The sequence below is a fragment of the Gekko japonicus genome, unplaced genomic scaffold (genome assembly GCF_001447785.1).
Source record: "Gekko japonicus isolate JY-2015 unplaced genomic scaffold, Gekko_japonicus_V1.1 scaffold309, whole genome shotgun sequence".
In the NCBI taxonomy this organism is placed as follows: Eukaryota; Metazoa; Chordata; class Lepidosauria; order Squamata; family Gekkonidae; genus Gekko; species Gekko japonicus.
The window spans coordinates 206044-217330 of NW_015166430.1; the positions used below are offsets into that span (position 1 = coordinate 206044).

The window sequence follows — 11287 nt, forward strand, 5'->3', positions numbered from 1 at the left end:
GGTGGCGGTTTCTCAGGGATATAAGCCAGCCTGCGAGCCAGCCAAAGTTGCCTTGTTCCTGATCGAATAAAGTACGCTTTGCTGAAATCACTCTCTGTCTGCGTACTTTTCAAAAAAATAACAGAACATGTAGCTCCCCCCATTTTGTGCCGTCAACATTTACTGTTCCTATGTGATAGATTCAGGTGGGTAGCCGTGTTGGTCTGAAGCAGCAGAACAAAGTTTGAGTCCAGTGGCACCTTTCAGACCAACAAATTTTATTCAAGAAGTGTGCATACACACAAAAGCTTATACCTCTGTAATGTATCTAGTCCTGACCACGTGGCAGAATAGGGCTCCACGCGGTCAGGCAAAACCGTCGAGCTTCAATCATGAGAACAATAGCCTATGCGGATCCTAGCCCACACCAATTAAAGGGCTAGGCTCCCGGCTGAGAGCCTGTGGAACTCTCGGCCACTGTAAATAGCCTATTGCAGTGGGTGTGTGTGTTTTGGGTGGTGGTTTCACTGGGAATATAAACTGGCCTGCGAGCCGGTTAAAGTTGTCTTGTTCTTCACTAAATGAAGTATGAGAGCTGAAATCACTCGTCAGTCTCAGTACTTTTTAACCTCAAATAAAACTTTGTTCTGTTCCTGTGTGAGAAAGATTGTCATAAGTCTTATTCTTTATCACCTTTCTTGCGGGGTGGACGAGATCCAAAGAAGGACAGGATGCTGTGCCTTAAATAATTGTGTGAAAGAAGCTATTTCAGTAGGCACACCTTTTCCCAGCCCTGCATGAAAAGCTGCATCTGCCAAAATCCCTTATTTCATTCAACACTCACACCTCATTGCTGCTGTACAGCTTTTCCTTCCAGAACCTTTTCAGTGCTCACAGATGGCTGCTGGGGGAATGGGAAGGCAGAAAAGTTATGTCCTCCTTTGCATGTGCCCGCTTTACACCTTGCACATTTGCATCATTTACTGCCCATACTTTTAGAGTAATCCATTTCCATTCCTAAAGCATTAGACATTTCAATCAAGAGTCTAAGCCTTAAGCAAGTGTTAAATAGCTCAAAATTAAATTTGAGCATTTGGTCTCATAACTTGCTAAAACATATATGTAAATGAAAAATTAGAATAAATGCAAAGAATAAGGAGCTCTTGTTTCAAGAACTGTATTTTTCTCAATGACTGCAAATTAGACTATTACAAGTTTAATATCTTTGAGAGCTCATTTGAATAATTCAGTTGGTGACAGAAAACACCTAGCAAATATATCAGCCCTGTGACTCAGACTGCTATGCTATTATTTTGTGAGAAGACAATTTCATTGAGTAATTTAAAATATTTATACCATTATGTTGTTGAAGGCTTTCACAGCTGGAGGTCATTAGTTGTAATACTGTAACCCTGACAAGTATTTCCAGTGCCATGCCTACCATCTACTAGAAAATTTATTCTCCCTCCCCCCTCAGCCTGCTATTGTAACTAAGATTTGCAGAAGCCTCTATGCCTTGATTTTAAAAGGCTTGATTCCACAGTAGCTGAGTCATAAGCCTCAGAATTCTGGTTTTTCTTTCTGCACTGTGAACTTCAGCCCCACCAGAAAAAGATTTAACCTACAAGCCACAAAATCCTGGCTACAGGCCTGGCGGAATCTAGTAATACCTTTAAGTTACAGGTCTGATCCTTTAGGAGGAGTGTGACCCCATACAAAACAGACTGAGTCCCACAATGCCCACAATGAACATAATTTTGGTCTTGTCTGAACTAAACTTTGTGGCTGTATTGACGACTGAAGATGTGTGTTCCAAAAGAAGAATAAAAAAACATGTCTCAAGAAAAGCTGTTGGCATTTGTTTGCAAATATCCTACTAAAGCCATCACTGCAGAGTCCACCACAGTCATCAAGAATCTGATATGCACCTTCTGAATCATTTCCAAAATCAGATGAATCTTGGGGCTGCAGATATTATTTGACACCACCCTCTAACCCTTCATAAAAACAAGAGGAAGTACTGCAGAGTTTTAAAAAGAGTTTCAGAACAACAAGAAAACCACTCCGCAGTTTAAGTACCACCTTGCTTGTTCTAAACACATGTGCTTCTGCCACTCTGAGTATTTGTTTGGTGATCTTCAGTAGAGATGGGACCTGCTCATTTGGAGTCTGGATCAGCAGTGACTGCAAACTGGAGCACAGACTTTGAATCATTCACTGAACACTATTATGGTGTTGGTTCTGATGACAGCTGTCCGCCGCAAGAGCTGCCATATGCTCATATCTTCATACCCACCCTGAACTTCATTACTTTCTTCACCGGCTTCTTTGGCAACTTGTATGTGATCCTGCTGATGGCACGAAAACAAGGCAGCAAGAGAATCGTGGACACGTTTGTTCTCAACCTGGCTGTGGCTGACCTAGTCTTTGTATGTACTTTGCCTTTCTGGGCTCTGTCAGTCGCCCTTGGTTACTGGTGCTTTGGCGAAGTGATATGCAAGCTCAGCAGTTATACCATCTCTGTGAACCGTTGCTCTAGCATTCTGTTCCTGATGGGTATGAGCGTGGAACGCTTCCTTGTGGTGACGAAGCACTGGGATTCCAGGTCCATTGGAACCAAGAAGAGCACAGGCATGAGCTGCGGTTGCATCTGGGTGGTCTCCCTCCTGTTGGGAATTCCATCGCTGGTCTACAGAAAGTTGATCCCCATGAAAGACACCAGCAAGCCTTTGTGCCAGGATGAAGTGCCGCCCACCACTTTCAGTTTGGTCTTGCTCATCTTGACCTTTCTGCTGCCCTTGGGAGTTATCTTGTTCTGCTATTGCTCTATCTTCTTCAAACTTCGTGGTCACGTCAGCCGAGGCAACAGGAGAAACAATGCTCTTAAAATCATCTTCGCTATCATCGGAGCATTCATCTGTTTTTGGCTACCATTCAATACCTTCAATGCATTTCTCATATTTGCTGTGTCCCAGAACATATATCCTTCTTGCCGAGCACAGATGGCTCTCAGGTGGGGACTGACCATCAGTGCTTGCCTGGCCTTCACAAACAGCTGCATTAACCCCATCATCTATGTCTTTATGGATCAGCATTTTCGACAGCAGGCTCTGAAGAACTGCCCGATGTTTTGCAGCAAAGGGAGTAAAATGCAGAACTCAGCCCTGTCTTTTTCTTCTACAGAGTCAAGCCTCCTATTTGCGAACAAGAAGAAGACCACCTCATTCACCTCCACTCATCGTTTGGAAGACATGAAAGGCATGGGAAGAAGTTATAAACCTCCACAGGGTTAGATAATATTTGATATTCACAGAAGTTTGTAAGCTGACTTTGAGCTTTTAGAAAGGCAGGATATAATTTTTCTAACATATAAAAAAATGCTTAACAAACATTATTTGAAGCAAAACGCAAAGCAAGCAAAGAAGAACCATATATGTTTAACTAAAGGTACAAGTATAATTAAAAAACGGCTCCATTGCTGTTATGAAGCTGTGCAAAAAAATAAGCTTTTCTGACATGTTTGGTTGCTTAGTATATTTCTTACTGTGAGCTTTCTTAATTTTGAATAAAATCTTAAGTATAAACTCTGAGCATGTGTGTACAGTCGGGTTTTTTGCTCTTATCCAAAACAGGAAACCTTTCTACAAACTGAAAACAGAACCTTTTATATGGCATTTGGGGTTGTAGTTAGAGCTGCCTGTATGTGTAGGGTTCTTGTGGACATTCCTGTGTTTCAGAGGTTATTTCCCTTCTTTCTGTCTTCAAATGTCTTATGCTGTTAATTTGGTGTAGGGTAGTAGCCAGGAGTATGAACTCTGAACAATTAATTCCCTGGTCTAAATTTCACCTCTGAAGGCAAATCATCTATGTATATTCCTGTCTGCAACATCAGGATAATATTAAGGATCTACCTTACAGGCATATTCTAAGGCCTGCTGAAATAATGTATGGAAGTGCTCTGAGCACTAAACAAAAGTGTTACATAAATACTACTATAATATATAATATTATTCCTTTTTTGTCCTTGAAAGACCTGCCTTAAACATTCTTTTTAATCATTAATACAAAATTAATTTTTTCAAAGTGCTTGTCAATCTTTGTTTTGTTAATTTTCACAAGTAGATATTATATCCATTTTATCACTGATGGGAAACTAAGGATCATTAATGCTAGAGTGTATCCAATGCATTTGAACAAGGAAGGAACTGGTCCTCTTAAAAAAAAATTTTTTTAGTTCATTACAATATATATACAAAACAAGAGCATGTCAGTATGTTCTGGTCCTCTTTGACCTCCAAAAGGCAATGCTAAGAATCAAGGGACCTGCCTAAACAATACCTACATAGTATGAGGGCTGTAGCAAGACAAGGAATTAGTGAGGCTGAGTTAAAAAGTTGGCAGGATCCAATCCACTAACTTCTCCATCCAACCCAAAGAATTCAGGCAGCGATGGCAAAAGTGGGACATGAATCCAAGATCAAGTCTAACTTCCCCAACTTTCTACTCTGACTCTCAATGTGTATAATTTTATTGACAAGAGACAGAGGAGGAGCCAACAACAGTGTATATTTTAGTTTACAAATCGTGTAAACAGGGTGAGGTAAATGATGAGTTTAAGGAGCGAGGGGGCTGGTGCAGCTGATAGGTCTGATTGTGGAACCTGCAGCTACAAATCTAATATCCATGGAGACAATTGGGGAAATATTCCAAAACTTAATGAAATATATTTTTATTAATAATTTACACAACTTTTTAGTGTACAGAGTGCTTTACAATCTTGATTTCCGTTAGTTATCACCTCAGTCATATAAGACAGGTTGATTCAGTACTTACTCCAGTGTAAATCTAGGTATATTTTTGGTATTTATTTATATTTATTTTATTTTATTTAGATTATTTATAGTCTGCCTTTCTCACAGGGACTCAGGGTGGATTGCTGTACAGTACAGTATAGTAAGTGAGTACAGTAAACAAAATGGGACATTCAGTAAACAGTGCACTAGGACTGAAGAAGCCTAGAACCAACCAGAAATCTAAAAGATAGAAATAAAGCATAGCATAAGCAGGGGTCATTTCGTAGAAAAAGAGCTAGGGGGACTCATTAGCATAACTCATTAGCATATGCCACACCCCCTGACATCACTGGAAGTGTGTCCTCCCCACAGCCGGCGGCGACCTCCAGCGGGCACCAGCAGGGAGCTCCAGGCCCCGCCCTCCTGCACCTCACCCGGGGGGATGGCGTCCCCCCGCGTCCCCCCCAAATGACCCCTGAGCATAAGTATTAACACAACACATTAAGTAGTGCAAGAATTACATAACAGGATCCTACTTTACTTACAGTAAGCTACACACAGCAGTATAGACCACAATTCTTCATCATTTATCCAAGTATGTCATCTTACATTTGTATACAAGTTATGGCTATGGCCAGTAAAAAACTTTTTTGGGGGTATATAACCTTTTTAAAGGGGGTGGTCATCTTAAATTCAGGGTGACCATCCTTTTGAATAAATATGGTATTATTTCCGTTTATATTCCAAGAAAGGGATTTGGCCAGCCTAATGAGTCAGTGGCTGAGATGGGTTTCAGTCTTTTCAGGGTCTGACTTCTACATCCTGTTCATCAAAGGTCAATAGAAACACCACTGACCCATGGCCTACAATCTTTTCCTGTAAGGATGTGACATACATTTGAGAAGGAAGATTTCAGGTGATGGAAAATATTGGGCTTAATGCTCACAGGCGGACAATCTGAACCAGACAGTAAAAAAACATTGTTCATATATAGTAATGCTAGTCCTGACCTATGTAATGTATACATTCTCTAATTAACACATGGCAACAATAAAACAGTAATGTAAAGAGCTGGTATGAAGGAGCGGACCAGAAAGTAGGAGAGGGCAAACCAAAATTGAGCAGGCCAGCACAGCCAATTTGATAATTGCAAAACCCAGAAGGAAGAGGATGCTGATTGTGAGGAAAAGCCAACACAGCAATCCTAAGCAGGTTTACTCAGAATTCTGCTAAGATCTATTCAATAGGGCTAAGTTCCAGGAAAGTGTTCTTAGGATGATTTCATACACAAAGTTCCTTTAAATATCTCCCTCTGCTCATCTCCCCCTCCAAAAAGCAAGGGTGGAGCCCAGAAGAGTGTCAGTCAGTCTTCTGCACCAAGAGTGGTGGTAGAAGGATGCCAGTTTACGCCAGAAAGAATAGCACCAGAACTGTACCAGAAGCTAAATAAATCATCATAAGACAGTGTTTAAAAAAACAGAGAAATCACTGAAAGTGAAATCTGTTTGGAGGAATGTAATCTAAATTCTGAGGAATGAGTAAAGAAGTAGCATGAATAACAGAGCAGCTAAAGGTTGCAAAACAGAGAGTGAAAAAGATATTATTATGTAAAACCAACTGTTTTCATAAGCAAAACTGAAATTACATTAATTATTAAAATTTTAATGTACACTTGCCCTGACGTGGATAGTCCTGACAAGCTCGATCTTGTCAGATTTTAGAAGCTAAGCAGGGCCGATCCTAGCAAGTAATTTAGAAGGGAGACCTCCAAGGAATACCAGGGCTCAGGACACAGAGGCAGGTAATATCAAGCCACCTCTCTGAAACGTCCAAACCCCAGTAGAGATCACCAGAAGTCGCCATGACTTCCAGGCATGCAAGCACACACACACACACACACAAATAAATAAATCACACAAATAAATAAATTAATTAAAAATTCAAATGTATACTTAAAGGGAAACTTTGAAATAAAGTACTATTGCAGCAATATGAGCCATGACATTAACATTTCCTGTAGCTTTTGAAACTTTACCCAAGTTGGAAATGCACCATTTTTTTTTCAAGGGGAATTTAAAGTATTTTTTTTCCTGTGGTGTACATATTTGTTTCTTTTACCTCACGTTTGTTTCTGGTCAAGCAGGTTTTGCATGGGTGGGGAGGATGCAGTACAAAAAAATCTGTAAATTTTGAGAACTGAAACCATAATGGGATGAATATGCCCATCACAGGAAACTATGCCTCTGTCGTAACATTATCTGTCCTCGGATGATATTACAGCGAATTAGTTCAGGTCAAGGTTATTTGTCTCATCCTCAAGGTGTCGCAAAATATAAACTATAAAAACAGAAAATCACAGTAAAACAGAAGTTTAAAAAATATAGATTCACAGTGCCGCCCACCTCCATAACAAAAACTGTAAAACGACATATACCAATAATCCAAACTATAATCTATCACATTAGTTTCAAATAATGTTGATGGCATTTTACTTGTTTCTGTCAAAGCAAAGGTGGTAACTTTTTGTGCTAATTAAAAATATCACCCCATTATAGGTTTCTTGTCTTTATCATAAAATTTGCTGAGATATATGCAAGTGTCTAACGATGGCCTTACAAATAGCTGTAACCAGCAGAATCACGAAAATGTTGCATATAGGCAGCATCCACAAGGGGAGGATAATCACTGCTGCTGTAAACGACAGAGGCATTTGCACTGAGAATATAATGTTCACACAGGAATTTTGTGTGTACTTTCTTCTGACAACCACCCCTTCCCTGTATCCCCCACATCACTGGATGGCTTCTTTTGTGCTTTTTAAATAATTGGTAATCACTGTTGCTATTGTTGCCACAGTTTACTGTTGCTATAGCTGCTCTTAGTGCCGGGGAAGGAGGCTTTCATTCTCCCACACAGCATTTCCCAGATCAAAAATTATTACCCTCCCATTTTAGCCATTGTAGGGGAAAAGGCACACTCCGTTTATGCCCCACCCCCCCGCTGAAGCTAAATCATGGAAACAATGTGGGAGGAAGAGTTTATTTTTTCTTCTTCCCCAGTGTTGTGTCCCCAGTCCCCTGGTTGCTTTTGAAGCTAAAAAAAGGAGTGGGGGATTTAGATTGCATGAGTAATTTGGCACTAGATATAGCGATGCTGAGGAAAGTGGTACAATTTCAGAATGGAAAGGAAAGATAAGAATCAGCCCTAAGAAAAACAGCCTGCCCTCTTGCTTATGGCTCCTTGCCCTGAGATTTAACTCGTTTTCCTAGAGAAGCTAAAACCCTGAAACTTCAGATCAGACCTTTAGACCTGGCAACACTACATGCCCGAGCTATAAAATAAGCAGACGTTTCAAAATCCCAACAAAATGTACTTAATGAAACTCCACTGTGGAGTATTTCACCTGAAATCCCAGCACTGCCAGCTGTTTGCTAAAATATATGACAAGCAAAAAACAACAACTGGGAAATAAGACAATGAATGAAATAATAAACAAAATACAAAACAGTGTAATGAAATCATTATAAATCTAAATTAACTTCTTGAAGTGTGACCACAAAATATAACACATTACAGCAAAAGATTAAGAAAGGAAAATGAAAAATGGGAGACAACAAAGAAACAGAAACGTAAGAAATTCCAGACATTTATAAGCGTTCAAATGAAAACGGAGATTAATGATAAAAATATCATTCATATATTTATATTTTTCAGATCAGACTTTTTAAAAAATATACCTTTTAATGGAAGTTAGTGGAAGGTTTTTAGATTCAGACCTGAATAAGTCTTTACATCTAGAATCACTTCTCAAGATTAAGGTAAGGGAAACTGTAAATTAGGAAAACCAGATTATGTTTAGGGCAGGGGTCTTGTTGTAGAAAAAGAGCTGCCGGAGCTCATTAGCATAACTCATTAGCATAACTTATTTGCATATGCCACGCCCCCTGACATCACCGGAAGTGACAGAAGGCCACACCCCCTGACATCACCGGAAGTGTGTCAGAAGGCCCGGCTACTTACCCTCCTGCTTCATCCTCATTCCCAAACGGAATGAGGATCGAAGCAGAGGGCGGGGTAAAGAAGGGGGCGGGGCTTCACCACGTGACCGCCCCGCCCCCTAGAGGTTCTCTTCCGGAGCTCCGTACCTGAGAGCTCCCCCCTGACTAGAGCCCTGGTTTAGGGTACAAAACTGGAAATGAGCTACAGAGGACACTCCTGTTATGAGCATAAGGATAATCTCTGTTATAACAGTTAAAGTCCTACATAGCTTGGGACCAGGGTATCTGAAAGACCATCTTCTCCCACACGTTTCTGCGTGGGAATTAAGATAGCAGGGAGAGGCACTCCTGACTGTCCCACCAATCGAAGAAGAAGAGAGAAGAAGAGATTGGATTTATACCCCGCCCTTCACTACCCAAAGGAGTCTCAGAGCGGCTCACAAACTCCTTTCCCTTCTCCTCCCCAGAACAGACACCCTGTGAGGTGGGTGGGGCTGAGAGAACTCTTGACACAAACTGCTCTTATTCAAGAACAGCTGTGCCAGAGCTTGTGACTGACCCAAGGTCACATCAGGAGGTGCAAGTGGAGGAGTGGGGAATCAAACCCAGTTCTCCCAGATTAGAATCCGCACACTTAACCACTACACCAAACTGGCTCATATGATAGACACACAAGACAAGGCCTTTTTGGTGGCCACCCCAGGGAGGTGCACCTGGCCACCTCAGTTTCAATCTTCAGAAGGCAGTTGAAGACAGCTTTATTCACGACTAATTTAGTTTTTGTTTACTGGCAATCCTAATTGGATTTTTTAAATTGTGACATTTTGTGTGTTATAATTCTTGCTTTATTTACATTATGTTTATTGTAATCATTTTATTTATATTGTAAACTGCCTTGAGTTCTGCAAGGGAGAAAGGCAGCTAATAAATGTTTTAAATAAATAAACAAACAAACAAGTACTTTTACGGGGCATCTGTTAATCTCTTGCAGCAAAATTAAACTGAAGTCCAGGGGCACCTTACATTCTAGAGTTTATTCCAACATAAAGGTTTGGGAGTCATAGCTCACTTCCTGATGCCTCTCATGAAGTAAATTTTTACTCAGCAAAGCAAATGCTAAAATAAACTGTTCAACTTTACAGTACCCCTGAACTTCTGTTTAATTTTTAACTAGTAGCTTGTGACTTTGAAGAATTCCGTAGACAAGTGTTCCATGAAGGAGCACTCCAAGGAGCGAAACATAAGCATAAAAACATAAATCTGAGACGTGAAAATCTCTAATAATTACATATTATTATCCCCCCCCGTGTTTACTGTTCTGCAGCCTCGTGAAAACCGTTATATGAACAAATATGTGAGCAGAAAATCAAAATATGTACATCATTTTGTCTTTGGGCATGGTTCGATTTACACCATTCGAGCACACAACAAGGTTTTTCTCAGCGATTCACCTATCTGCTCTGGTATTAAAATTGCCACAGAAAAGTAGGGAGGCTGACGCACGTTCACCCGTGAAAGGATGACACGGCAAGCGCCTCCTCTCTCTCCGCTCCTGCCGGGAGAGGCGGCGCTGGAGAATTGCGAGCCTGGGACAAGCCAGTGGCGCGGAAGAAGGAAACGCCGAGGGCGCCCTCCTCTAGAGCCGCGCTCAGGCCCGTGGCCGCCGGCCGGTGCAGCGCCACAGAAGGCAGGGGGTCTTTCGAGTCCTCCTGTGGCGACTAACCCCGGCGACTGCGTCTGTGCAGGGACGGATCGTGTCCTCCAGTTCGGATCACGTTTTCTCGGAAGCCCGCCTCACAGATTTCAAGAGGGCTTACGGCCAAGTAAAAGCGCAATATTAGTGGCTCTTAGCCGTACATCTTTATATCGATGGCTTCCACAAGGGATTTATGGTAATAAATAAGCCAAACGAGTAAATCACTTCCACGGAATCTAGATGAAGGCTGCCTCAAACACTAATTTCAACTCAACAGTCACCTCCCTGCAGTCTACAGAGTGCAATGCCAGCATCAGATCTGTGTGTATATTTGCATTATGATACATCGCACTCCTAATACAATTGGCCACATTTTAAAATTCAGTGTGTGTGGGGGGGGTATGTTTCTAATAATAATAAACCAGGAGGCCAGTGGCACCTTAAAGACCAACAAAATATCTTCCAGCATAACCTTTCCTGAATCAAAGCTCACTTCCTCAGATGGAAGGGATAAAGTGATCTCTCATGGCAGCTTATGCAGAAAGAACTTTTTATAGTTTTCCTGGTGCCGCTTGATGCATGTTTTATTTTCCCAGTGCAGAACACAGCTACCCATCTGGAATTATCATAATAGAAGTCCCAAAGTATGGTAACCATATTATGCTAGCCAAATAGGTAAACTGCAGGTAAATTGAGAGTCATACAGGTACAGAACAACAGAAACTTGTTAAATATATGGTGATTTAATTGTGGTGTAATTACTATCTTTTGTTGCTCTTTTTTCTGTTTGTGTGGAATAGAGGTGGTATTTCTGTGGTATG

At 41.0% G+C, this 11287-nt stretch overlaps 1 protein-coding gene across 1 annotated transcript; it reads left to right on the forward strand.

Annotated features, from left to right (window-relative positions):
- Positions 1-2126: 2126 nt before the first annotated feature.
- Positions 2127-3272, forward strand: GPR25 (G protein-coupled receptor 25). The gene has a single exon (XM_015411818.1). It carries the CDS (start codon positions 2127-2129, stop codon positions 3270-3272), a length of 1146 nt encoding a protein of 381 aa, XP_015267304.1.
- The last annotated feature ends 8015 nt before the right edge of the window (positions 3273-11287 follow it).

Excerpts from the sequence above, each read along its gene's own strand:
- GPR25 (XM_015411818.1), top strand. The coding sequence starts at position 2,127 with ATGGGACCTGCTCATTTGGAGTCTGGATCAGCAGTGACTGCAAACTGG.